Below are 27,695 nucleotides of genomic sequence, written 5' to 3' on the forward strand. Positions count from 1 at the left end.
ATTATATACTCTATTTTATTACACTATATACTATATATACTATGTATATTATATACTAGACTTCACTATACCATATATATACTTTATATTGTATACTATATTATACTATATGGTATATATATGCATGTATATTATATATTTTACTATACTATATAGTATAGTGTGGGCAAATCATAATTTTATAACAATTCTCCTACTAACAGAAATTTGGATTGTTTTCCAAGTTTTCACTATTACAAACGATGCCGAGGCAAACAGCTTTATATAGTCACGTACATGTGTGCGTCCCGTAGAATAAATGTCAAGATGTGGAATTGCAGAGTTAAAGCCTATAAACGTTACAAATATTGAGTGGACTTGAGAGCTCACCCCCTAAAATGTTGCACGAATTTACACTCCACACAATAGTGCCCGAGCATGTCCAATTTCCCACACTCAGGATTATGGGTTATTTATTTTAGACCTATTGTATTTTATTTCATTTTATTTTAGATTGGAGCAAAGGGAGGAGGAGAATATTATGTACCAGATGCTGTGCCAGGGGAAGGAGGGTGTCTAGATTACCCCTCCTCCCCACAGCACTCCAGAGTCCTCACTCTGAGTCATCATCTTGAACCCAGCTCCCTCCACCCCACCTCAGGCCTAACACCAATCCTGCCTCCTCCAAGAAGCCCTCCCAGATCTTCCCCTCCCCTGACTTCCTTTTGCTGGTCAGTGTCTGTGCCCCTCTTTTAATACAATGTCTACCAATCTGTATTAAATTGTAAACTGTGGAATATCCATTGTGGAATACAATTACAGCAGTTAAAAAGAATGAAGTAGATGTCTATATACCCATAGGATTTAAGACACAGTGCTGAATGGATAAAGCAAGTTTCAGACTGGTCAGTATGATATGACACCATTTATATATTTTTTAAATGCTATATATTTTGTATACACATATTTTTAACGCATCTGGGTGGATACCTTCTAAACTTCATAACAGTGGGGAGCGCTGGGGAATATTTCCTGGGAGAGGTTGTGGATCAAAAGGAGTTCAGGTGTTTTAATTTCTGATAAGGAGAATATATTTATATATTGCTTGTGTCACTGGGTGAATTAAAATATCATATGTAAGTGCATATGGTATGCACTTAAAGTATATGTTGAGTGAATAAATAAATGAAGGCAGATATGTATATAGTCATAGAAAAATCTGGAAGGAGACACATGGAAATGTGACAATGGTTATCTCTGAGCGTTAGGATCAGGCATGAGCTTTGCTTTTCCCTGTATGTTCTTTATTCTTCTCGAGCTTCTGCACTGAGCATTGTAGTTGTTGGAGGCATGCTAACTGCTATACAAATAACTCCCCAAATGGAATGTATTGACACAACAGAAGTTTCTCACTAATGAAACAGTCCAAATGGGTGTGCTTTCACTTCTACAGTGATTTGGGGACCCAAGCTCCTTGCATCTTGCAAATTCCTCATCCAGTAATTGTTAACCAAGGGTGATTTTGCCAGCACCGTCCCCGCCCCCCCACCCCGTCCTGGGGACATTTACAGTGCCTGTGGATATTTTGGGTTGTCACAACTCAGGGAGAGCAGTGCAGAAGGTGGTACTGGCATCTAGTGGGTAGAGGTCAGGGATGCTGCTAAACATCCTACAATGCACAGGACAGCCCCCACCACGAAGAAGGACCCATCCCCAAATGTCCGTAGTGCCAAGGTTAAGAAATCCTGCCCCAGGGCCTTGGAGTCCTCGGAGTCCTCCTTCCAGCCAGTGAACTGGGGAAGGGAGTGGAGAAGACATGCCTACTTCTTAATTGCCTTGGCCTGGAAGATGCGCAGTGACTTCTCACTTTGCCCAAGGGAGAGCTAGGCATGGGAAGCACTCCTGGGTACCAACTGAGGAAACCGTGTAAACATTTCCACCTCTTCTTTATGAAATGCTTGGAAGAGCTGTGACCAGTGCTTCAGGGTGAATGAGTGAAAAGTGGCAGGTGGAACAGGGTCTGGATCCTAAATGTGCACCAGTTCCTGGTGGAGTCTTTGGGGGACAACCCCAGGCAGGGAGGACCCCCCTTACTGGGTTCCCACCCACAGCTTGGCCTCTTGCCTTCTTTCTCAGTTGAACTTCCTACTCCCTTTGAGATGAGACTCCTCACCTGGTCTCCCACCCCTTAATGTGGTCACCAACACCTGAGTGACTCACGCTAACTTCAGACCGGCCCGTGGGGGTCAGTCCCATCACTCCTGAGCTAGAGAAGAGGGAGGATCCTGCATTTTCTCAAGCCCACATTGATGGCTGTGTTTCAGGTCTACCCCACGGCAACTCGAGCGCTGGGCCTGGGCACCTGCAGTGGCATGGCAAGAGTGGGTGCTCTCATTACCCCGTTCATTGCTCAGGTGGGTATTGCCCCCAGATGCGGAGGGGGTGGACATGACAAAAGCCCAAAGCATGGCAAGCAGTTACTCCACGTTGAGCCTTCTGCAGAGCCCTCGGTGGTGTGCATTATCTTATTTTACCCTAACAACCCATCCTATGAAAGGAGTCATATAGCTTGCAAATGAGAAAACAGGCTCAGAAAGGTAAAGGGACTTGTCCAAGGTCACACAGCTGGGAAGCAGAGAAGCTAGGACTCAAATCTGAGTCTTTCCTATGCAGAAGACCCTGGGGGTTCCATACGATTTGGCCAAAAACTAATTGGATGAAAACAAACTGTTGAAAGCAACATGATTTAGTGGGAAACAGATGTCTCAGGCCCTGGTTTCTGAGTTGGATGATTAGGTGTATTTGCAGAATTTTGCAGCCTCTTATGGGTCTTAGAGCATTTCTATCCACTTCCAGGGATCTTGTTTTGAAGTTGTTTTGCTTCTTTGATATCCAATTCATTTTTTTTCTGTCTTTATCCCCCCTTTTTTTTACCAAGGTAAAAGTCACATGACATAATATTAACCACGTTAAAGTGAACAATTTGGTGGCATTTAGCACATTCACAGCATTGTACCAACACCAACGCTGTCTGGTTCCCAAAGGTTTTTATCAAATAAAACTCCATGTCCATTAGGCAGCCACTCCCCATTTCTCCTCTCCCCGCTAGCCCACCACCAATGTGCATTTTTTTTTAAAGTAAGCTCTACACCCAACGTGGGGCTCCAGCTCACAACCCTGAGATCAAGAGTCCCATACTCTACCGACTGAGCCAGGCGGGCGCCCCTGTGCATTCTGTCTGTATGAATTTACCTATTCTGGATATTTCACATAAACAGAATTCCGCCCCATGTTTCAGCCAAGTATCTCTGTTCTGGGCTGTTCTGTCTGGCCATTGTATGTCACCACTACCTCCTGTGGAGGGCTGGCCATGTGCCCGCATGGTGCCAAGTCCTCTTGAGGGATCCTATCCTTAGGAGGTAGATAATGCCCCTACCCATTTGGCAGATGAGAAAATGGGGTTTAGCTCTGCTTGTGAAGCGAGAGAGTCAGCAGAGGCACTGCTCTGAGAGAGAGTGTAGTTTCAAGGAATACAGGCACTTGACCCTAATGGGGTCTGAGCTCAAACCCCAGCCCCATCCTTAGTATCTGTGTGAGCTGGAGTATGCTACTTAACCCTCTCCAAGGCTCAGTTTTTCCCTCGTTAAAATGGGGACAGTTCCCTCGCTCTTAGTCGTGGGGACTGAATGGGATAATCCCACAGAGGGCTTCCAAGAGGGCCTGGCTTTAGCACTACTTCTTGAATGGTCGGTGGTGCCCGTGTTTCCGAAGAGACGCGCTCACGGCCCTGTGTCTCCCTCCCCCAGGTCATGCTGGAATCTTCCGTGTACCTGACGCTGGCCGTGTACAGCGGCTGCTGCCTCCTGGCTGCCCTGGCCTCCTGCTTCTTGCCCATTGAGACCAAAGGCCGCGGACTACAGGAGTCCAGCCACCGGGAATGGGGCCAGGAGATGGTCGGCCGAGGGACGCACGGCACAGGCGTCACCAGGTCGAACTCTGGCTCTCAGGAGTAGGGACCGATGCGGGGCTGAGCTGGCCTTTGAGGCTGTAGAACACGGGGGGCTAGTGGAGCCTGGCTGGGGCACCGACCGTCACTGCCGACGTCAAGAACTCACCCAGAAGGACAACCTGGACCAACAGGGTTTTGTGTCTTGACTCCGTTTGCTCATATTCATCAAGATCCACCTGGGGGTGGGGAGGCATTTGCTCCGGGGGTCCTCTGGATGCGTGGGGGGAGGTTTGTTAATAACCTGTGGACCTGCATGGGAAAACTGCCACTTTGGGAGTGGCCGGTGTCACCGGGAGCCAACAAGATGCCACCCAGAGTCAGCCAGTCACACCCTTGGTGAACAACCACCTACACATCTCTGTAGAGACAGTCCAGGCCCATAACCTGGTATAGACCTGCCACCCAGGGACTCAACACCTGCCATCCACCAACAGGACCTGTTTCAGAGATTTCTTCTCCACCCCTGGCCCCAGGTTTTCTTCTTTGAAATTGCAGGTGACCCGGCTGTGGCCTGAACAGCTTCTTCCTGGGTCTGAGAGATGCTCTCTCAGAAGGGGCCCCTGGTCTGCCTCCCCAGGGCTGGACTAGTAGAGACTCTGGCAGATGGACATGCATTTGAACTTGAGCCATGTGTCCCCTCCTGGCCCGCTCTGGAGTCGCTCTCTCTGGCCCCAGCAGATTCACGTGTCCATGGGGACAGTTGGACTTCTACCAGATGGCCACCTCAGAAAGCTGTTGTCCTCCCTCTCCCCCAGGAATTGGGGACAGAGGCCAGAGGAGGTGAGGATAAAGCCCAAAGCCAAAGTGGGGGGCTTCCCCTTCGGAAGCAACGAAGGCCACACCAGGGGCTTCTTTTCTGACCCCCTCTTCGGTCAGGTTGGTTGGTGACTCTTAAAGAAAGAAAAACAGTTAACTCAGGTTTCAGTGCTTTGGATGTTGAGGGTGGGTAACTGGCTACATGGGCAGAGAAACTGAAAAGATGCTACACCAACCACCCACTCCCATCAGGGTCAGGGAACCAGGAATCCTTCCCCCCTTTGTTTCTTGCTTACCCCTGCTGTCAGGGCTGGCTTGGTGTTTACAAAGAGGCAGCTCCTGGGGTTCCAGCAATAGTTCTCTGCCACTGTTGGGGAGGAACTGGAGGGCCCAGATGTGTGACATGTGTACATTTGCAAAGGGAGAGAGGGCAGTCTGTTGGGTTTGGGGTTGGCCTTGGTTGGAAGGGCTGATGCCATTGTCTCAGCAGACAACATCCACCTCCAGGATTTGGTTTCCATGAGCCCTTTCCCCATCATGAAGGCAGGGAACCTAGAGGAGGAGAGGGGAGGCTGCTGGATCCCATCAAAGGCCAGAGAAGACTGATCTTCTGCGTGGAGATGCCTGCTTGAAGTAAACATTTTGAGGAAGCCAAATGTGTACGTTCATCTCTTATTAAAACATGTTGGTGATGGACATCGTAAGAATTGAAGTTTTTCCATGTCTCATGATGTCCCAGTCCCAGTTCAACCTAAGGATCTTGCCAACTTCGTCCATCCAGGGTAATCTCAATGCTTTAGTATGATACTCTCTCCAATAAGGTGGACAGGTTGCACCATTGGCTGCCAATGTAGTGACTTTGAGTCTGTCAGAGACAACATTTTCTTCCGATGGCATGGAGGTCACAGTGGGTGACTACTGTAGGCTCAGGTCCTGGGCTAATGTCAAACAATCCCATGTTCCTGAAATATAGACTGTAGCCCCCTCAGCCCAGGCAGCCAGAGAGGAAGCAGCTTGGCAGATCTACCTCTCCCCGACACCCACATTTCCTTGAGCCATGGGTGGCTATGATTCTAATTCTTTCTGGTGTGCTGAGCTCTTCTGGGTAACACAGAACCTTAGCTTATCTTTCTTACTTTCTTTCTTCTTTCTTTCTCTTTCTTTCTTCTTCCTTCCTTCCTTCTTTTCCCTTCTCTTCCCTTCCCTTTCCTTCCTTTCCTTTCCTTTCTTTTCCTTTAGCCTTACAGCCACTCAGACACTGATAGATGAGTATGTCCACTCCCTTTCCCCTCAAATAACCTGGAAAAACTGGGGGCTGGGGTGGGGTAGGAATGCTTGGTGGGAAGGAATGTTTTCCAGGCCCTGGGGTAAAGAGGCTTACAGTTGAGGGCTTTCTCTTCTTGAGAAAATGAAAGTTTAAAAGTCTTTGCTTTCTAAATTGCCTACCCTTAGGAAAAAAAAAATCAGTATCATTGAATGATACAAGAGCTGCCACCAAAGTTGTCCAAGCTCTAGAATATACAAGGCCTTTAGCAGAAGACATTTATATCTAATTTCGAACTTTCCAAAAGCTCCTGTTTCCATTAATGGAAATGTCATCCGTTTCTCTCAGTGTTAGGAAAGATGTCAGAAAATGGTAAAAGATAGTCAATGTAGCTAAGGCTATGTGGTTTCTTTCTTTCCCTTATTCCGAGTATTCTTAGAACACAGAAGTGAGATGTGTTGGCAATAACATAAAAGTATCTTAGGGATGGACTTTGAAATGAATATGGATATTCATTATTTTGGGCAAATGTTAAGTAACAGAGAGCCTTGAAGGGTGAGATCAGGAGTCTCCCTTGTTACTACTAGTAAACTAGTCTGGGATAACAGTGAGCTGCAAGCAACAGTAAAACCAGTCAATAATAGCTTACCCATTTGAACATTAATTGCCCATTTAACAAGCCCAGGATCAGGCTGTTCTAAGGAAGGCTCAGCAGCTCAACAATGTCATCAAAAACCCAGTTTCTTTTTGTTTTTCTTCTCCGCCTTCCTCTGCATGTTGGCCATTTAACCCTATGCATGAAACCTCATGACCCCAAGATGGCTGCCAAGGTACTGGATATCAGATTTTTTCAAAGGAAGTAGAATGGGGAAGGAACAGTCACAAAAAGTTTCCTTGCTAAAAGATCTGAGTCTAAAAGCATGAGTCTTCCCCCAGAGCTGGAGAAGGAAGGGCCTCCTTCCCACAGGATCAAGGGATACCCACAGCTTCTTGAACACAAAATTGGGATTCTGTTAGCATGAAGAAAGAAGAATGGTGATGGGGGATGGTCAAGAGGAGCCCTGCACAGAGCTCTCATCAAGGCTGTTTTAATTACAAGGAACAGAAATTGGACTCGGGTTAATTCAAATGAAGAAGTGCCGCTTTATTATAAGGCTGGGATCGGTAGTTAATTTCCTCCAGGGGACAGCCAGGGAGCATAAGTGAGTGGAACAGAGGTACAAGGAACAACAGGAAGAGGGAAGAATTGTGGTAGAGTGAGAAGCATAGACCCCTCCAAAGGGGGCAGCTATTGCTCAGCCCTACCTGATTTTGTTGCACGGTGGGAGCTCCCAATTTTCAAGACAGGAATCTGGCTTTTTACATGAACTTTCCAAATTTTAGTATGTTGGATCAAAAACTTTTAAGTGATGTATGAGCCCATACAATTCAACTACAGGCCAGGTTTCACTGTCGGGCTGCCAGCTGGCACCTCTGAGAGATTAGAAAAATCTCAGAAATAAAGTGCAGCCTGGCTTCACAAATGGAACCAGATCCAGGGAACTACCGGAGCCCAAGGCAGCCCCCTCTCAGGAGCTGTGGCCTGTTTCCACCCTTCTCTACAGACTGGCTTCTTTCTGCCTCCTTGTGGTTGCTGCATATGCCTAATCATGCATATGGTTTCCATTCACCCTGACTCAGCTCTGCAAACATATCTGACTCAGCTGTTCAGTGCACCACTTCCAAATTTGTAAGAGAGGAAGCTGATGGGACCAGATGAATGTTGGTTCCAGTCCTGGTCCAGTTAAGTTGGGTCAGGGAGGTGGCTTTGGCCTGCCCTTTCTGGAACCCACAGCAACATGTATATCAACTCTTGAGTCTGTTCATTATAACTCTATTATGGAGCACGTCATGGCATGTGGTCAGTGTGCATGGAGTATCTACCATGTATCTATCAGGCATGATACTCAATACTGAGGATCCAAAAAAAAAGAATAAGACATGGTCCTTATCTTCATGCACTCATGATGCAGTGGGGGAAGCAGGCCTAAACAGATCACTGTGATACAGTGTGATGTAAGCGCTATTGGAGGGATGCAGAGTGTTGTGGGAGGCACACAGAATGCCATTCCAGAAGCCCCTTCTCACTCTTCAGAGATTCAGTGGTTTCAGTCAGACTTTAGTCAGCTTGCCATATTCTGCTTCTTTGACAGTTAAACATACAGAAATGTCACAGATAAGCATTCATAATTAATCAAGAATACTCAATGATGAACCACTTCAAATCCTCCTACCCCCACCATGCCAGAGAACAGAACACTTTCTAAATTCATCAGTAAGAAAACAATTCCACTCACAAAACTGTCAGAAAGAGTAAAACACTTAGCAATAAATTTAACAAAAGGAGGGCAAGCCTTTTACAAACTGCGAAACATTGCTTAAAGAAATCGAAGACCTGAATAAATAGAGAAATAGTCCATGTTCATGGATCAGAAGACTTAAAATTGTTAAGGTGTCAATCAATACCCCCCCAAATTGATCTATAATTCATATGGAGCTACACGGGACCCAGAAGAGTTTAAAAAAAAAAAAAGTCCACTTGAAAAAGAAGAATAAACGTGGAAGACTCATACTTCCTAATTGTAAAACTTTTTTCAAAGCTACAGTAATCAAGATAGTGTGGTACTAGCGTAAGAACAGACATAGGTCAATGGAATAGAATTGAAATTCCAAAACAAACACACATATATTTATGGTCAATTGATTTTTGACAAAGTGCCGAGACAATTCAATGAGGAAAGATAATACTCTCTAAATTCATCAAGCTGCCAAGAATTCATTGAAAAATTGGTTACAGATCATCTTCAGGGAGGGAGCAGGAATGTTAGGCGAAGGGAAAGTGAAGAAATCAAGCATTGCTAAACCTCATCCAGTGCTGTGTGGGTTGTGGAATTTTCCCCAAGCTCCTTTGACTCTGAATTTTAGGCAGAATCGAGAGGAAACCATGTTGCAAAGAGGTTCTTCCCATTTACAAAAAGAACAGGAAGGGTGTGAATGTGGACTTCCTGGCCCCATATATTTTTCTGAGTTCATTGTGTTCTAAGTTCTATCGGGTTCCTGCTGACAACCTAACCCTGACAGGTAGGGGTCACTCTCCCCGGGGAATTTTAGATTGGGTAAAGTCATCACTTTGGTCTGAAACTGAATGCTGTGTTCCACTCCAGGCACAGGGAGATGCCCGCACCCAATCTCGTATGAGTCCCTAGTCTTGACCCAATGAGGCTATGAGGAGGAGAGAGCTAGTTCCTTCTAAAGTGTCTGCAGAGATAGCTGAGGAAGATGCTCAACAGCTTCCTCCATGGCTGAATTTCCCCACCCAGCCTGGGATTCGGTGTTGTGCACTGGTTGAAAGTGAGGTGCTGGAATCACCCAATGCCTGGCCCTGTATCTCCTTTCTACCCCCTCCCAGCTGTTGACCAGAACTCCCTCCCCATACCTTGCTCAGCTATGAAACGGGAATAAGAGCTACTTCGTGGGTGCAGGTGTGTGTGATTACACATTACACGAGTAATGAGTGCAAGAGTTGAGCACCAATGCCCAGTTAGAATCCAATAAATTTTAGGTATAATAATAATAATAATTAATAATTTATTCTTATGATTAGGATAGGAACTCTAACTTAGATCTTGGCTCCCTCACTCTACTTAGCTCAGTGTCAGCCAAAATCATGGCAGAGGCTTCATGAAGACCCCACCAGGTGCCACAGCATGGGAAGGAGCAGAGAGTGATGGCGTGGATGTAGATGGCATGGCGTGGGCCAATCAAGACCTCGTCACAGCACTTAGGGTGCCACAGGTCCCAGATGCATGAAGGCTTCCTCCAGGCTCTGGTCTTTCTCAAAAACCCAGACAGATGCAAATTCCACCTCAGAGCCTGATGCAGATAATTAGGGATAAAGATGCTAAGGTGCCCTCTAGGTTCATTTAAGGCTTTCAAAAACATCTAGAAGTCCATTTCATCTCAGAGGGTAACAGCCAGAAGAGAAGAGAGACATTAAATTTGCGCCACCCCCCCAACAAGGATTATGCTTGGTGAGTTCAGTTATCTATGAAGGGGTTCCTTGTGGGATGATCCCTCTGGTGACCCCTCCTCAGGGGTTACATGGTGCTCATGGGGCCATTTAGCAGGTTGCTGATGCTGTTGGGAATCCAACAGCAATGTGGAACGGGTATCATGTTGTTAGTTCAATGCCTTACCCGTTCGGCCTCCCCACAGTCCAGCTCTGCATGTGACTTCCTGCAACAAGATCTATCACAGCCTTCCCTCAAGTGTACTCTGTGGCATCAGTGCTCCGGGCAAAAAGGTTTCCATAGCCAAGTAAGTTTAGGACTGGATGAGAGAACATCAAATAGATGTCTTCGCTGCAGGACTTTTCAGAACCTTTAATATGTTAATGTAATTTGTCCTCAGGTTACCTAACCTCAATTATCCTCAATTTTCTGCTTGCCCCTTTGATTTTCTGAGCTTTCCTTTCTTCTGAGGACTTAAAATAAGTCAGCCCCCAGCTATTCTTCATTCTGTCAGACCCAGAGTGGGTAAAGAGACTCCAGTGATCAAAGGGAGCCCCAGGTAGGGCCAGACTTGCCTCCAGGAACGGACCTTATGGATTTCCTCTCATCTTGTGCTTCTTGCAGAAAAGAGCCAGGGTGGAAGTGGAGAGTAAGTGACAGCTTAGAGGGGGGTACATTGATTTGTTGGCTGAGGGGAGTAGGGAGTCCTTGGGGAGGTGGTGTTTTCAGAGGTGGGGTGGCGGCATCCTGAGCAACTTCCTTTCTTCTAGGATTTTCCCAAAGAGCTTGGCTGCCTCCAAGGCACAGCCCCAGTGGATGGTGAGCCCGTAGCCTCCATGGCCATAGTTGTGGATTACCTGGGAGAGGCAAGAGAGAAGGTAGCCAGGAGTGCCCTGGAAGAATCAGGAGCTCCCTGAAGAGTTCTGGGCAAAGCCAGAGGGAGCCAGAGGGCCTTTCAGCTCCCTGGCAGGATGGTGGGGCCCCAGGAACACCAGTAAGGTGATTGTTTGGGGAGCTGGAGGTCAACACCCTAGATTCTCTTTTGCTTAGGAAATGGACCTGCTTTCTGCACTCAGCACAGAAAAAGTAGAATCATCTAGAACTTGAGGCCAGGGATTCCCCTCCCCCAATCAAATTGTTTGAAGTTCCCTAAATCACCTTTCTTGTTCCCATCCTGCTCCAGAATGCCAAACCTCTGTGTTAATGGATAGACTCTTCTACCCACCTCGGGAGGAAAGAAAAGCCAGGGCACCGTATGGCGGGACTCTGGTTAGCATGCTAATTTGTCCTAGGGACAGAGGCAAGACCCCTGGGGCCTTTTTTAAAGCTAAAACCATCAGCAGGGAGTTTGACTCCATATGTGACTCTTTCCTCTGTATGTGTATACACGTGCATGCAAGCACACATACACATACATCCCATATACACATATCACATACACAAAATTGTTCTACACGCACGCACACGCGCGCGCACACACACACACACACACACACACACACACACACACACACACACACCCCACATGCCTGGCATAAGGGAGGAAGGATGACCTACATGAGGAGGATGGCTTTCCTGTGGGGACTCCAGCTACCACCTAGTCAGGTCAGTTCCTTCAGCCAGAACAACTTCTGCCATCTCAGGAAGCCCTGCTCCTACCCCAGAAGAGGGAACATGAAAGAGGGAACCCAGAGAACTGATGGAGCAGCCACAGACTAGACATCTGCAAATGGCTCTGGAGTCAAATCCAAACCACATCCCAGCCATACTCCTCACCAGTTGTCTGATTGAGGCAAATGATTTCACAGCTTAGATCCCCCAGGATCCTCATCTGAAGCATGGGGGAAGCAGTACCTATCCCAAAGAGCTGGAGGGGAGATTCAGGGAGGTCCTTCATGTCTCAGTAACCCGTTTTCCTTCTGCTCGACCACAGGCTTTGACAAACCGAGGGGCACCGCCCTCTCTGTAACCTTGTGCAGGTCCTTTACAACATCCCTGAGCCTCAGTTTCTTTACAGAGGAAGGGATGTTAGCCAGCGTTGTCCTGGCCTGCCAGTCGGCTGTGTGAAGCCAGATGTCAGGCAAGACTGGAAATGCCAGAGCCTATTAGGGTTAGGGGAGGACTTTGCATTCCTTACCAGGAGAGCATACCTCTGTGTTTAAAGATCCAAAGCGAAGCTCTTCTCTTTCTAGCCGAATCTGGGGGCGTACTGGCCGGAGGCCAGTCAATTCAGCAATAATTTTTGCATCCTGGAGAAAAAGAGTGTTAATAATTCATCTCCAGATTTTTTTTTTTTTTTTTGCTGCTGCCATTTTTAGGTGACAGAGTTAGCTTTGGAGTCTCATTATCACCACCAACACCATCACTTTCATTAACCACCACTACCATCACCACCTTTATCAGGTGCCAACATCATTATTGTCATTCTTACCACATCACTACCAGTTCTATCGACGACCCCATCTCCATCAACCACCACTACCAGCCACCACCATGATGTCACCAGTCACATCCCCTCACCCTCATTATCACCATCCTGAGCACATTCATCACCATCAACACCACCACTGTCATCGCCACCAACAGGCAAATGAAAAAACTGAGATGTTAAAACAAACAAACAAACGAGAAACACTGAGATTTCTACGACAAATGTGTCTGCTCCTTGCGCAGACAGACTAAGGTGTTTTTAGGGTTGTCATCTCAAAAGACAGCAACTCTCAGCCATGGATGGATAGGTGTCACCCGCTCGCAGTAGGACTTCCTTGTGCATTATCAAATTCTGGCATATTTCACAGTCCCTTGCTGGAATTAATTTGCCCAGTTATCCCAGTGGCAGTGTCTTCCCATCCTCAAGGGGCCTCATGATCAAGCTGCCAAGACCCTGGTCTAGGGTACCAATACTCCTCCCCACCTTACCTTCAGGGAGGGCTCCAGTCTGCAGCAGCCTTCCCAGATGGTGTTGTGGTCCTGGATGTTGTTTACCTCACTCCAGTTCCCCAGCTGAAAGATGCCTCCCAGAGTCACTGCCTGGATCCTAGGTAAAAGTGAGGAGAGTCAATGACAAAGGGAAATGAAGCCTTTGAGACAAATGGGGGCCATCGCCATGGTCACCCTTCCAACCGTCTCTACCTAAATCCCCACAACCATCTGCATGGTCATCCTTGCTAACACCACCATCAACACCATTGCAATCACCACTGTCATTACCACCCACCACCATCTCTACTGTCACCATTAATGTCACTGTTGACATCGTCATCTCTTCCAATGCACAGCATGGTGACTGTAGTTACAATACTGTATTGTATATTTGAAAATTGCTAAGAGAGTAAATCTTAAATGTTCTCACTACACACAGGGAAATCATAATTATGTGACATGATGGATGTGTTAGCTAACCTTATTGTGGTAATCATATCACAATATATGCATATATCAAATCATCACGTACATTGTAAATGTGCACCATTTGTCAATTATATCTTAACGAAACTGGAAAAAATATCATTTACATCAACAACATCATCTTCACAACTTCTTTCTTTGCTACCATGAATATGTCATCACCATCAGCCCCATTCGCCATTTCCACCACCAGCACTCATGTTGCCATTGATAATGTCATCTCTGTCACACCACTAACATCTCCATGAAGATAGCACAGCCCCACTTAACATTAATGTTGCAGTCAACATGAATTAACACTGCCTTTGAGATTGTCATCTCCACCATACTATTAACATCATCATTGATAGCGTCATCTCCATCAGCACCAGATACTGCCTTCATGGCCATCATCATCGACCTTCTCATCAACCCCACGCCACCCCCATTAATGTCAGCACTCTACCATCCTTGTCCTACTCACCACCCCTGTGAACTTTTCCCAACAATGACAGTATTATCTCCACTATCACCATTCCACTCTCAAGACATTGTCATCCCACCAAAATGACCACCATTTTCACTAATATCATCACCTCTCCCATTAATATCATTATCACCATCAACCCAGATCCCCATTCCCACCACACTCCTGTTATTTCTGTTCACACCTTCCAGTGTCATTGCCCTCACACCCACTACCCTTGTCTCCAGCATCACCACTACTGTCGTCCAAAAGCTTGTTCAAGATGGAACCCAGTTAAGGTTGAGTCCTGCCTTTCCAGGGATTTAATGGCTCAACCTCACTTAGAAAACACTGGAAGAAAAAAACCTGCAGCGACTAAGCAAAGGGCCTGGCGTGGGCAGCATAGAGAGGGCATGAAGATGCCCCTTCTTCTGCCCTAAGATGTCAGATTCTTACCCTGGGATGATGTATGGGGACTGGTAGATGCCTTTCTCTGGGTCATGGGTGAGAATGAAGTGCTTCATCCAAGGGGCATCCACCTGTTGATTGAGGGCAGACAAATCTCACTGGGGGAGTTGGATCACTGCTCTGCTCCCCTCTCTGCCTAGATGTTCTGACAAGTGTGGCAAAGCCAATTCCTAAGCCCTCTGCTGACCCTTCTGCTCCAAGTCTGCACTGACTGCTTGCCCTTGCAGGAAGAGCCACCCCTACTCCCTGACATATCACACATTTTCACCTACATGACCACAGAAAAGCACAGCATACATGTACAAATAACACATACACTTCAGCCCACATCAGGAACACACCAACACTCACATAGGCACACAGACACACACATGCCCACCAAGGGGCATCCTTCACACACGTGCACACATACACAGTGAGAGGCAATGTGGGATGATGTTTACAAGACATAGGCTCTTAAACCAGATTGTCTGGGTTCTAACCCCAATTCCACAACTCACCACCATGTGAATTTGTGCATGTTACCTAATTCCTCTCTGCCTCAGTTTTCCCATCTGCAAAGTAGCAATGGCAATATGATAGACCTCATCTCAAAGGGTTCTGGTAAGGATTAAATTAATAGCACAATAAAGTGCTCTGGCCTGTACCTGGTACTTAATAAACACTCCATAAATGTTTGCTCTTTTTTATTATAATACAGGAATATGCAATTCCTACATATTTAAAAACATATACATGCATGCTTTGCTATATTACGAAAAAAACCCGAAAGAGAATGTTTGGAGGGGTCATGTTGGTCCTTCTTGTTTCTTTACCATATCAATTGCCTGAAATCTGTGAGGCTCTTCTAACAGATGTCCCCAACACATCCTCTATCTTTGGAGAGGAAATAAGCAGGCAGCTACAATCTCTCTATCAAGAAAAGCAGGAGGTTCCATCCCTCACCTTCACACTCACCTTAATGATTTGTCCCCGGCCTGGCTTCAGTAGAGGGTCTGGTTGCAATGCCCCAGCCCACACCCCAGTGCAGTTGATAATCACATCAGCACCTCCTCTTGCCACCTGGCAGCAACGAACAGAGCAGGTGGCATGGGAAGGGGTGAGGGCCCTGGTATCCCCTGGCCCCTCTTTCCCTCTGCCCTCCACCCAGCAGCTCTCTGCTCCCTATAGAACAGCAGGGAGGAGGCTCAATGAGGAATCCAAGGAACGGACTTCAAGTCTCTGCTCCGCCATTTACCTGCTATGTGACCTCAGAAATGTTCCATCATCTCCTCAAAGCTCAGCTGCCTTCACTATAAAGTAGGGCTGGTAATATCTGTTCTTAGACTGTGTGAGGATCCAGTGTGACCCTGGATAAGAAAATGCTCAGGAAGGAGTACTGTGGAAGGGGGAAAAACCTTCTTGGGACCTCCCAGAAGAAGTCAGACACAGAGATAATTCTCTTCCTCCTTTTGAATCCTTTTTACTTCGTTCTCTTGCCTCCTGCTCTGCCAAGGCATTTTCAGAAGGCATGGTAGAACCCCTGGCTCTGTGCATGTGTGGGATACTTGACAGCTCAAGGGTATAGCATGATGGGCACCCAAACCCCTAGCCCAGTGCCAGTGACTCCCCTCACAGGTCTGTCATGGGGCACACACATTGCAAGGCATTGTCATTCAAGAGCCAGCATTTGCTATATTGGACTGTGAGCTTCTTGGGAATAAGGGCTGTGTCTGAGTCAACCATGTTTCCCAAGTGCCCATTAGGGCTCAACCTGGAGCAGGTACTCATTATATAATGCCAGTAGCTGCATTTACCAAGCACCTTCACATGCCAAGTACAATTCTAGGTGCTAGGATTGAGTGAAGTTATACAGCAAAGCTCCTGGTACTTAGCCAGTGCTTGATGGTGATAGCTGCTACTATCATTGTTATTGATGATGGTGTTACTCTGGAGCCAAGTCAGCTAAGAGCTTTCACTTTGCAGAAACATTAACCCTGATTTATGTAGGAGGCAACCAAGTGTCTGGAACTCAAGAGTGGAGTGCAGCTGATACAGGTAAAAGGCAGCCAACTCTCTGGCCTTAAAACCCACTGAGGCTCAGAGGTAGATTCGTCCCTAATGTCCACCACTATCCTACCATCCCTTTGTTCCAGCCACCAACATCAAGACAGAATCCTTGAGTCCTTCTGGGATTCAAGAAAGGCCTGGGACAGGCCTCAGGGGGACACTGGGAGTCTGACAGGGGACCCCCAACCCAGCAACAGGAAGCAGAGGCCTCTCCTCCTCACCTCTCTCCCACATCCAGCCCCTCCCAGCCCTGCAACTCACCTCCTCAAAAGACTCCACTTTCTGCTGGAAGAATTTCACTCCCCTCTCAGTTAACCTGGGGGGATCAGACACATCAAAAAGCCCAGTATTCAGTTCTTTGTCCCATCTCTCCCAAGGAGATGGCATGGGGGATGTTCCCCAAAGAAACTTCTGTGGATGTTAGTCCCACAGGATGCTCCTTGAGAAAATGGCTGTGTAGTCAGATCAGACCAGTTCATAAGCACCTTGATGGACTAGTGGTCCATGAAATGTCCCATGGGAAAACTGAGATGGCTCAAGCCCCTTGTCAGCAGATGGAGATGGGAGAAGAGCCTTGGTGAAGGTCATACAGTGAGTTAATGACGGGATTGGGACTTAGACCCAGGCCTCTTAGTTCAAAACTCTTCCTACTACCACCACATTGCTTTGTAACATCAAAAGGAATGAGATGCAGGGGGGAGGAGGGGAAAAGCTGGACCAATGCTAAACCCGCCTTTGTCAGAAGCAAGGCACGAGGAGGAAGGTGGAATGGGAACATCCACCCCTCCCTCAAAATGTCCCAGAGGAAAAATATCTGTCATTATTAGAGAGGTAGGAGAAACATCAAGAGAACAGGAAGTAAACCCTATAAAAGGGGAAGCATAACCTCAGGACTGTTTCCTCAAGATAAAAAAAGTGGGGGTATTCTGTCTAGGAAGAGGCTGGATAGGAGTCATAAGTATTCCAGCATTAGGAGAAATAATTATGTTGTAGTGCAATGATTCTGAAACGGGGCTGATAATTAGAATCACTCAGGGACCTTCTTAAAACACAAATTTCTAGGCCCCCACCCCAGAGGATCTGATTCAGTAGATATAAAGTGTGGTCCTGAAATCTGTATTTCTAAAAAGCTCCTCAGGTCATTTGATAAAAGCTGCAATCCATTCTAGATTTTTTTTTAATCTTAATAAAATAGTAAAACATAGGAAATATATGGAATCTTCCTTAATATGAATATAAATATAAATAAATATAAATATGTCTCTCAAGCTAATGTTTGCTAACTTAGAACACTACAACAAGATTTCTATTAACATCAGAAACAAGACAGAGACAACCACTATACCCTGTATTAGTTAACATTGTTCTGGAGGTAGTTACCACAGCAGTTAGACAAGAAAAAAAATGAGTTATAAAAATAAAAGGCAACGTATGTTTTGCAGATGATGTAAGTATGTCTGGAAAACTTACGAGAATCCATTTAAAACCATTACACAAACATTATGGATTTTGGTGAGGTCAGTAATAAATATCACATGTAAAGATCTGCCCAAATGGTTCTGATGCCCAATCAGATATGGAAACCATGGTTTAGTACACAGAAGTGATTAGAACCAAGGATAGCTCCCAGCAAGCCTAAGAGTTTTCCTTTAACATTTGGGGTCGGTCAATACAAAAACAAATCCCATGAACAATTGTCAGTAGACCCCCTGGTCCTTGGGAGGTGCTTTCCTTAAACCAAAGTTGAAATTCTCACCTTTCAGTCAGCCATGGTAGATACCGCCTCCCCTCCACAATCAGGCTTGTGTTGAACCAGCCATAGCTAGAGTCAAAAACAGGCAAGAGTGGTAATAAAGATTCAGAATCAGAGCGATATTCAAAGACTTTCAAATGGAGGTGGGAGCAGTCTCACTTTAGGGGAGCAGTCACACTTTAGCAGTCTACCCCAAGGGTAGAGCCAGGACCACTGAGTGAAGTTCAAATGGGGACTGGTTTTCAGTGCAAGGAAATTTTTTCTGTCAGAAAAGCCATCCCTGACATTGGGGTGTGCACATGAAGACCGGATGTGCATTCTTAGAAGGTATTCAGGCATGGGGTGGGGTGAAGGGAGGACCAAAGAGACACCAGGCTGCAAGGGAAAGAATAGAGGCATTTGGAGTCACACAGACTGGGTTAGAATCCCATTTTGGTCACTTGGCTGTGTGACCTTGGGAAGTCATTTAGCCTCTCTGAAGCCCAGTTTCTTCATCTACAAGAGACAGTAGTGACATGGAGCTTCTGGGCTTCAGATCTGTGACTCCATATCCCCCACCATCTTAGCCCAGGTCCCTTATTGGGTGGGTGGCTTCTCCAAAGGAGCTGAACAGAGCAGCAGGAATCCAAGGTATCAGTGGCTCTTGGCTTGGGGTGGAATAGGAAACTTGGTACCTCCATCTTCTGCTGCCTTCTGGACAGACCTGTCTGAATCATGGGACCTCAGCCCTTTTGCCCATAACAACCTCACCTGTAATCAGGGAACATGTCCAACTCTCTGCAGGTCAGCTTCCGAAATCCCAGAACTGTGTCCTTCCAGGACGGATCCTGCCAAGGAAGGAGAGAAGGAGGCACAGGGATGGGTGGAAGTCAATAAAAAGTTGTACAATGTGTACCACATGTAAGGCACTGTTCCAAGTATGTTACTTATACCCCTCCATTTAACATCCCCAACAATCCAATGAAATACATGCTTTTCTTATCTCCATTTTTACAGCTGGGCCAATTGAGACTCAAAGAGGTTAAGCAACTTGTCTAAAGTCACACAGCTAATAAACGATGGAGCTGAGATTTGAACCAGCACAGTTTGGCTTCAGAGTCCATGGTCTTAAGCATAATGCTATATGAAGGAAGCGTGAGAATAAGGCTGAGGGCCAAGTGATAGGGTAAGAGTCAGAAATAGGAGAGAAACTGTTGACAATGAGGGTTATACCAAGGGGTGAGGGTGGGAGGCAGCCGAGCACTGGGTCAGACAACCCGGTGGAGTTTTGGGCCTCCCCACAGACCACCTTGAATTCTCTGAGACTCCCATTTTCTTGTCTGTACAATGGAATTAACAATTACTCTTGGTCCAATGAAAGAGAACAGATAATATGGGTGATGCCCATAGCCCAGTGCTAAACATTGACTCAGCCTTAGAGAGCTGGCCTGGGTTTCTGGACACCCCGCCCAACCCTCCCCTCCAGCAACTTAAGAACATCCCCCAAGGCTGTGCCCTTCTTAATGCATTAGGTACCATGGGATCACAAACAGCCTGGGTTCAAATCCCAGTTCTGCCGCATAAGAGATTTGTGACTTGAGCAAGTTACTCCATTTCTCTGAGCCTCTATTTCCTCGTTGTACAAAGAGGCTAATGATAGCACTTACTTGTTGGTTATTATGAGAATTAAATAAGTCACTAGTTGTAAAGTAGTTAACACAGGGGCTGGTATATAGTAAGGGCTCATGTGCCATGATGAGTGTTTTAGTCTATCTTGGCAAAAAGCCCTGGCACCTCCAGGGACACAGGCAACCCTGAGACTTCAGCATGAAATCGTCATCACTACAGGACATGTCTGGGTTTGACTCAACCAAAGGCTAGTTCCCCTGTTTCATCAGAAAGTTCTTTGGTCTCTGCCAATTTAAGAACAAAATTGGAAACAAAAATAATTTTAAAGCGTGAATAGAATTGAAAGGAAACCTGATTTGAATGCAAGAGGCTGTCACCCACAAGGCTCAAAGTACTCCCCAGACTCGGGCTCCCAGCCCTGGTCTGTGATCAAGGACCCCTCACTCACCGGAAAATCTTCACGGAAGAGGTTGTAGCCTGAGATTAGGGCCAGGCCCATGTTTGCAGCATTGGGAGAATGGATGTGGCTCAGGAGATAGTCAAAGGTCTGCTGGTTCCAATGTCTGGAAGGATCCCACAGATTCTCGGTCACCTAATACCCCGAGCTGGACAAGAAAACTCTGAGGGTTGGCTTGCATGGGATTGTGACCAGGCTGGTGGGGATATGTCAAAATCCAGAAATCCACCACGTTCATTTCTGCAGCGCCCCAAATGCCTATGGGTCTTCCCTATGCCCAGACTTTCTAGTATTTCCCCAATAATAAGAAAGAGAAGTGGGGAAACAAGGGATGATCCATCACAACAATTTGGAGCCCACCTCGGGCTTGGGATCATGTAGCTGCGAGTTTAAATGAAGGTTTAGGCCTGCTTTGAGATCTGCCCCACAGTTCAGGCTCACTCCAAGCACCTCCCCCCGCCATATAAATGCCAGCAGGAGACCTTAGCTAGCCGCTCCCAAATACTTTCCTCCTCTTCTTCCTGGGCACAGAACTGGCTACATCGCCTAGAATCCCATGCAGCCAGGTGTGGCCATGTGACTGCATTCTGGCCAGTGGACCCTAAGACCGCACATGCCGTCCTCATGCTGTGCCCCTTCCAAAAGCATGGCATAGTGACATCAGAAGGTACAGTGACACAGGTACTGTGGCATCAGATGTGACATCAGAAGTCACAGAGGAGGACAACAGAGCTGTGAGATGCAAGGACCCCGGGCCCCTGAATTGCCACCCAATGATCAGGAACATCGGTTTTGGAATTTATGGGAGAACATAACTTCTGTTTGAGTCATTACACATTTGGGGCTTCTTTGCTGAAGCAGCCGGCAGTTTGCGGTTTCTACACAGACAAAATAACCTTTGCAACGTCTTTGCTACACCTGATCATCCATCCACCCATTTACAAGTATTCCTGATCTGGAGGTTCCTCAGAAAGTTAAAACTAGAATTACCCTATGATCCAGCAATCACACTACTGGCTATTTACCCGAAGAATACAAAAACACTAATTCAAACAGATACGTGCATCCGATGTTCATAGCAGCATTATTTACAATAGCCGAGATATGGAAGCAGCCCAAGTGTCCATCAACTGGTGAATGGATAAAGAAGATGTGGTCTGTATATACAGCGGAATATTAATCAGCCATGAAAGAGAATGAAATCTTGCCTTTTGCAACGACATGGACAGAGCTAAAGAGTATCATGCTAAGCGAAATAAGAGAAAGACGAACGCCCTATGATTTCATTCATATGTGGAATTTAAGAAACAAAACAAATGAACAAAGGGGAAAAGAGAGAGAGACTCTTAACTGTAGAGAACAAAATGGTGGTCCCCAGAGGAGGTGGGTGGGGGGTGTGGGGAATAGGTGATGGGGATTAAGGAAAACACTTGTGGTGAGTGCCAGGCGGTGTAGGAAGTGTTCAATCAGTATACCGTACACCTGAAACTAATGTAACACCGTATGTTAACTAACTGGAATTAGAATAAAAACATAAAAAAAGAAATTGTTAAATGAAAATGATTGTCACAATGGGCAAATCCAGGGGAGCTAGATTTCTAAGTTGTTAAATATAGCCGTTAAAATGGCAATTAGAATGAGTTCAAATACACTGAAAGATCTTTTTATGAATTTATATATGGAAAAACATACATCTCTGAGGGCAAAATTGCTCCCTACTGTACCCAATATCAAGGACTTTAGTGCATTTTGTCCTTCCTTATAATTATTGCTGGGATTTGAAGGGCTCTGTTTTCTTTTTCTTTTTTTTTTTTTAGATTTTATTTATTTATTTGAGAGAGAAGCAGAGACAGAGACGGAGCACAAGCAGGGGCAGTGACAGAGGGAGAGGGAGAAGCAGACTCCCCGCTGAGCAGAGAGCCCAACTGGGGCTCGATCCCAGGACCCCGAGATCATGACCTGAGCCGAAGGCAGATGCTCAACCAACTGAGCCACCCAGGCGCCCCTGAAGGGTTCTGTTTCTTGCTAGCCACTGGGGAAATCAGATGAAAATGATCTTTAAATAAATAAACTAGGAAAAAAATACCATGTATTCCTGATCCATCCATGCACATGGCATCCACAGCCACCCAGTTTAGGGGAGGCATGGAGGAAAGCCTCCATTTGTCTGGCACATAGTAGGCCTTACTATTTATTAGTATTTTCTTCTAAGCCTTGACAAGGGGCTTGTTCTTGGTGATGGGAACCCTGAGAGGGAGCATCCCCTCTTCAAACTCAGCCCCACCAGTTCCCCGGGCCGCCCTCTGGGACCCTCACTCACACTTCCTGTGGGTTGCTGGGGTCCGCGAGGTAGGCCTGACAGAGGCCGGCAGCCACGTTGCTGTTGGTGAATGGGGTGAAGCGGTCTGAATAGACCCTGATGTCCAGTGATGGCAGGACCGAGTGGTAGCGCTCGTGGATGCACAGGGCAGTGGACAGCCCGATGACACCGGCTCCAATCACCACCACGCGCATCGTGCCGGCCTGCAGGGGGGAAAGGTTGCAGTGTACCATCACCACCACCACCACCATCCCCTGAAAGGCTTAGAAAGTGCCAGACACCGCCAAGCCCTTCTATACCTGATCCTCTTAATGACCCTCAGAAATGGAAAAATGGAAACATAGAGAGGCCAAGCTACTTGCCCAAGGTCACGGGTCAGCGGGTCAGTGATGCAGCTTTGGCTGGGGAGCCTCCCCCGAAGACCCTGCCCCAAGCCAGGAACATAAATAGGGTTGAGCCGAGTGTCTGGCCAGCTGTAGACTTGGGGCCTTTCCTAGAGGACCATGGGCTCTAGCTTCAAATCTCATACCTCAACTCTGCCACCTACTGGCCATTGACTTTGGGCAAGATGCTCATGAGCCTTCACCTTCTTGGAAACAGGGGGATAATAACTCCTACCTTGGAGAAAGATGGGAGTTTTAACAAGATGGCCAGTGTAAAAGCCTCAACATAGGGTCAAGTGCAAAAGAAGTAGTTTACTGACATTTGTGGAGCACCTACTGTGTACCAACCCCAGGGCTAAGTGCTTCGCCCCACGTTCTTAGGAGGCTGGGGTTATTGGCCCCATTGTTCGGATAAGGAAAAGGAGGCTCAGAGAGGCGAAGTAAGTTACCTGAGGTCACACAGCCAGTAAGTGATGCTGCTGGGATTTAATTTCGGTTCAAGTAAACTCAACATCCGCTTATGGCGCACCTACTATGAACCAAGCTGGGAGCTAGTGCGTGCAAGGTCTGACTTTAGAACTCGGGTCTTCCAGCACAACCGCTCAGGGCCGGCCTTGGGGGCTGGGCTGGCTGGGTCCTCAGAGGTTTAAAAGGCTTAGCAGCTTTGGACCTTGAAGCTGCTTGGGCCCCCACACAGCAGGGAAATACCCTGTGGGCTCCTGCTGAGGCAGAACAAGGGGACTTTTTTATGCCCGGAAGGGCCAAGTTCAACTTTCCCTCCTCTTCACTCACACAACCCTCCTCCCAGACCGAGCCTCCTGGCAACCCCGTGGCCCTGAACGGCAGGACATTCTCAATAGGGCCTAGTTTTGTAAAAGGGGAAAGCGGCTCCAGCCCACAAGAACTGGACTCAGTTGGGGTTTCAGCAGCCAAGTTGGAGATAAAACCAGGAAACGGAAAGGCATTGCTCCTCTGGGCCATTCTCCTTCCTGCTGCGAGGCTTGGTTGCAGGGGCAGGACCCTCTCAGGGACCCCTAGCCTCCTCCCATCCCTCCTCCCCCACTACTTTGCCTCAGGAGAGTCAATCTCCTCCTCTGTAAACTAAGAGTAACCCTGACCTCACAGGGTCACCCTGAAAATGAATCCACCAGCTTGGCAGAAGTTTCTGGTGCAGTGCCTGGCACAGAGTAGGCCCTCAGTACGTAGTGACCTCCTTCTGTCCCCCGGGCATCTTGAAGATAACAAGGGAAAGAACACTGGGGGTGGGGGAGGAGAAGAGGAAGAAGGGAGAGTCAGACCTGGCTTCGTTTCTGACCCTCTGTTTGGCCTTGACCAAGCAACTTCCCCTCTCTGGGCCTTCTGACTCTCCCTGCATAACTCAGGAAAGTTGACCACTTTTGTGCATTAACAATAAGAAGGTGAGAATAGAGGGCTTTCCAAATTCCCCAGATGAATCCCGGAGGCAGCAGTAACAGCCCAGGCTGGGGGTCAGACATACCTAGGTTCATAGCTTGGCTCTGGCACACACCCAGCCGTGTGACCCTGGGCAAGTCGCTTAACTTAACTGAGCGAGGGTGACCAATCTCAGTTTCCCAGGACTGAGGGTGTTCCCAGGATGTGGGCTCTGAGAGCGAAAACCAGGAGAGTCCCGGGGCAAACAGGGATGAGTTTTCATCCTGATTGAACCTCCATTTCCTCCTCTGTGGACTTTTAAGGGTTAACAAAGCTCCCTGCCCATTGTCTCCCCACCAAAATATCAGCTCCCGGAGGACAGGGACATTTCTTTTTTAAGATGTATTTATTTACTCTAGAGAGAGTGAAAGAATGCGTGCACAAGCTGGGGGGTGGGGGCAGAGGGAGAGAAGTTCAAGCAGACTCCCTGCCAAGGACGGGGCCCGAAGCAGGGCTCGATCTCACGACCCGTGAGAGCTCATGACCTGAGCCAAAACCAAGAGGCAGACACGTAATCGACTGGGCCCTGGGCAGGGACTTTTATCTACTTTTATCTATCCCCAAGGCCTAGAATAGTGCCTTGCCTATAGCAGGGACTCACAAATGAATGAATGAACAAGTGAATGAATCAAGTTCTTATGAGGATCAAAAGAGAAAATACTGGTTAAGTGCTGGGGAGCTCATAAATGACAGCAGTGATTGTCACCGTCCCAGCTCACAGGTAAGGGATCCAACGACAGGGAGAGGAAGCTAAGTTATTCGAGGTTAGAACAAGGGTTGGAGGAAAGGTGGGGTGTGAACCCAGCTCTGCCTTTTCCAGGGCCCGAAGTTTTTGTTTTGTTTTGTTTTGTTTTGTTTCCATTCTCATGCCACCTAGAAAACCAGCAAAGGATGGAGAAAAAGAGGAGCTGCTTCCATAGTAGAGGTTGTGAGGGACGAGGAGAGTGTGAAAACCCTCCAGAGGTTTCTGGGCAGGAAGAAAGAGGCCTTGGACTGAAGCAAAGCAGGCACGCGGCCTGTCTCCGATAACCAGGCTGGTCAGGTGTGTCGAAGCCTCTGGTTAGAAGCAGGGGCACATGCCCAAGAGAAGAGCATGAGGGATGCCCAGAACAACATCTGGAACCAAATGGCCATGATAAAGAGGGACAAGTAACAGCGTGGGACTCAGTTTCTCCAGACCGTAAAATGCTAAAGATGAGTTAGACATTGTCATACAGATGGGGAAACTGAGGCCCGGAAAAGCGGAGACACTCTGCCAAAATGACGCGTTTGTGATAAAAGGGTTTGTGGGGTCTTGGGGTGAAAAAGTCTCCATAAAAGGCAAGAATAGGTTGAATCGGGAAAAGAACTGTCGATATGGAGACAATAGCCCTGCTGTAGCATGTTCCAGTCACTGCGCTAAGGACTTTATGTGCTTTATCTGCTTTCGTCTTCTGACAACCCTCAGGGTTATCATTATGCCCATTTTCCAGATGAAGCAAGTGAGGCTCGGACACCCAGCCGGTGGTGAGAAGCGGAGCCCAGCACAGCCTGACTCACAAGTCCGTGTCCCTAAACAACACCATGAGAGGCTGACAGATCACACTATTTGAAAAAAATCAGAGGGCGAAGCAGGTGAAAACAAACAGCCAATATTTCAGGGTCCAGCATTGAAAGAACCCATAGCCTACAACGTGTGCATGAATTTTTAGTGTGTTGCTGGTAGGCATAGGATTGAGAAGGAAAAATGCGATGCCTAAGCTAGTCATCTTAAACTGCAGGACTCAGATCTGATGCTGATTATAGCAACTGTGTGTGTGTGTGCATTGGAGTACAGTATAAATGCCTGAGGTTCTTCTGAGAAGCAGGAGCCAAGCTGTGGGGGTCTGACTGATCGAGCCTCAGGTAAAATCATTCATGCACACGGATAATGAACTTGTGGACTCACATGCACGTGGCTCGATTGCTAGGTCAGCCATTTCTCGTTGTTGCTGGTGTTCCTGTTAGTGTTGCCCTTCTCCCGCGTCTTACACCCTTCACTTGGAGGGTGCATCCAGGAAGCTGCCGAGCTTCTCACGTTTATCTGCGTGCATGTGGAATTATAACGTCTCTATCAGTGTGGGGCGGGAGGGGAATTTGGGGCATCTGCCACTCGCCACTACACACATGTAGATTCATTACAGATGTCCTCTTGCTTCATTCTCTCAACTGCTCTGGGAGGTTCTACAGACGTGAGACTGAGGTTCAGGGAGGGGAAATCACTCTCCCAAAGTCACAGAGCCAGTTTGGGGCAGCACTGGGATCTGGACTCTGTTCTATCTGAGCTTTCCGCACCGTGCTATATAACTATTAGGCAGTGGGCAGTAAGTTGGCACCTGACGCTTCCTGCTTGCTTTTCGGTCTCGTGTTTGTTTGCTTATAACCTCCCTTGTCCCTCAAAAGGAATTTGGGGCAGCTTGTGCCTTTGATTGCTATTTGCGTGTAGCAAAAAAATAGGAGACTTGTTAAAAAAAAAATCGACAAATCACGGGCAAGGTATTTGAATGAACAAAATCAGGATGTGCCATACGGGTACTTCTTCTGCCGTTGATATTTTCACAGATTACCCTTAAAAGGAACAGACATGCTTGACAACCAGGCTACCAGCCCCCTGTCCCCAGATAATAATGACCATTTATTGAGTACTTGCCATGTGCCGAGTTCTGTGCTAAGCACTTTCTGTTCACCTCTTTTGATACTCAAACTAACCCTAGAAGAGGTGATTATGATCCCTGTCTTCCAGAAGAGGAGAAGGAGGTCTGGAAAGGTGAAGGCACTTGCCCATGTTCCTGCCTAGCTGCAGAGCTGTCACCCGCCTTGGGCTCTAATGTGGAGCCTTCTGCTTAACGCTGGGACGACCCTGAGTCCTGGTGCACCGACACCCCGACTCACCTGAATTGCCAAACTTCTGAAGAAACAGCTGCTGTAGACGCAGGATCTTATCTGCTGAGGGGAGTCTCCTGATTCTGGGGCGTCCTGTCCTCAGCCCTCTGCCCGCCAACAGGGACTGGAGCTCAGGGTCAAAATCTGGAGTTATGGACAGGGCACAGCGAGGGGTGGGGCTTGGCGCTGAGCTGCTCACAGGCTGGGAGACCTCCCCTCCCCTCCTTCTGGTCCCTGAAAAGTTGCCTGACTTTTCTGGCTGATCCCAAGCCCCTGGGGACAGCCCTCGGGGCGGGGGTTGGTGGGGAGGGCTGTTGGGGACAAGGAGGTCTGTCTCCCCGGGCCAGCTGGAGACCATCGTCTTTCTTCCCTCTTCCTGCTGCCACCCTGGGGG

The 27,695-nt window shown here is 47.4% G+C and overlaps 2 protein-coding genes across 2 annotated transcripts in view; one reads left to right on the plus strand and one right to left on the minus strand.

Annotated features, from left to right (window-relative positions):
- The window catches only part of SVOP (SV2 related protein), a 67,331-nt gene extending 61,834 nt beyond the window's left edge, over positions 1-5,497 (plus strand). Inside the window, exons 15-16 of the mRNA XM_025889335.2 lie at positions 2,304-2,393; positions 3,786-5,497. Coding sequence (XP_025745120.2) covers positions 2,304-2,393; positions 3,786-3,992 — 297 coding nt within the window. The 3' untranslated portion in view covers positions 3,993-5,497. The remainder of the gene's footprint in view (positions 1-2,303; positions 2,394-3,785) is intronic.
- A 4,118-nt stretch (positions 5,498-9,615) lies between these two features.
- Positions 9,616-27,428, minus strand: DAO (D-amino acid oxidase). Its single transcript, XM_025889365.2, has 11 exons — positions 27,311-27,428; positions 22,566-22,768; positions 20,237-20,351; positions 18,931-19,007; positions 18,184-18,249; positions 16,689-16,743; positions 15,336-15,440; positions 14,367-14,449; positions 12,977-13,094; positions 12,208-12,306; positions 9,616-10,914 (listed from the first exon to the last, which is right to left on the minus strand). The coding sequence occupies exons 2-11, from the start codon at positions 22,757-22,759 to the stop codon at positions 10,783-10,785; spliced, it is 1,044 nt and encodes a 347-aa protein (XP_025745150.1). The 5' UTR covers positions 22,760-22,768; positions 27,311-27,428; the 3' UTR covers positions 9,616-10,782.
- Positions 27,429-27,695: the final 267 nt, after the last annotated feature.

The sequence above is a fragment of the Callorhinus ursinus genome, unplaced genomic scaffold (assembly GCF_003265705.2).
Source record: "Callorhinus ursinus isolate GAN/ISIS: 27379988/994484 unplaced genomic scaffold, GSC_fseal_2.0 scaffold41, whole genome shotgun sequence".
Lineage (NCBI taxonomy): Eukaryota > Metazoa > Chordata > Mammalia > Carnivora > Otariidae > Callorhinus > Callorhinus ursinus.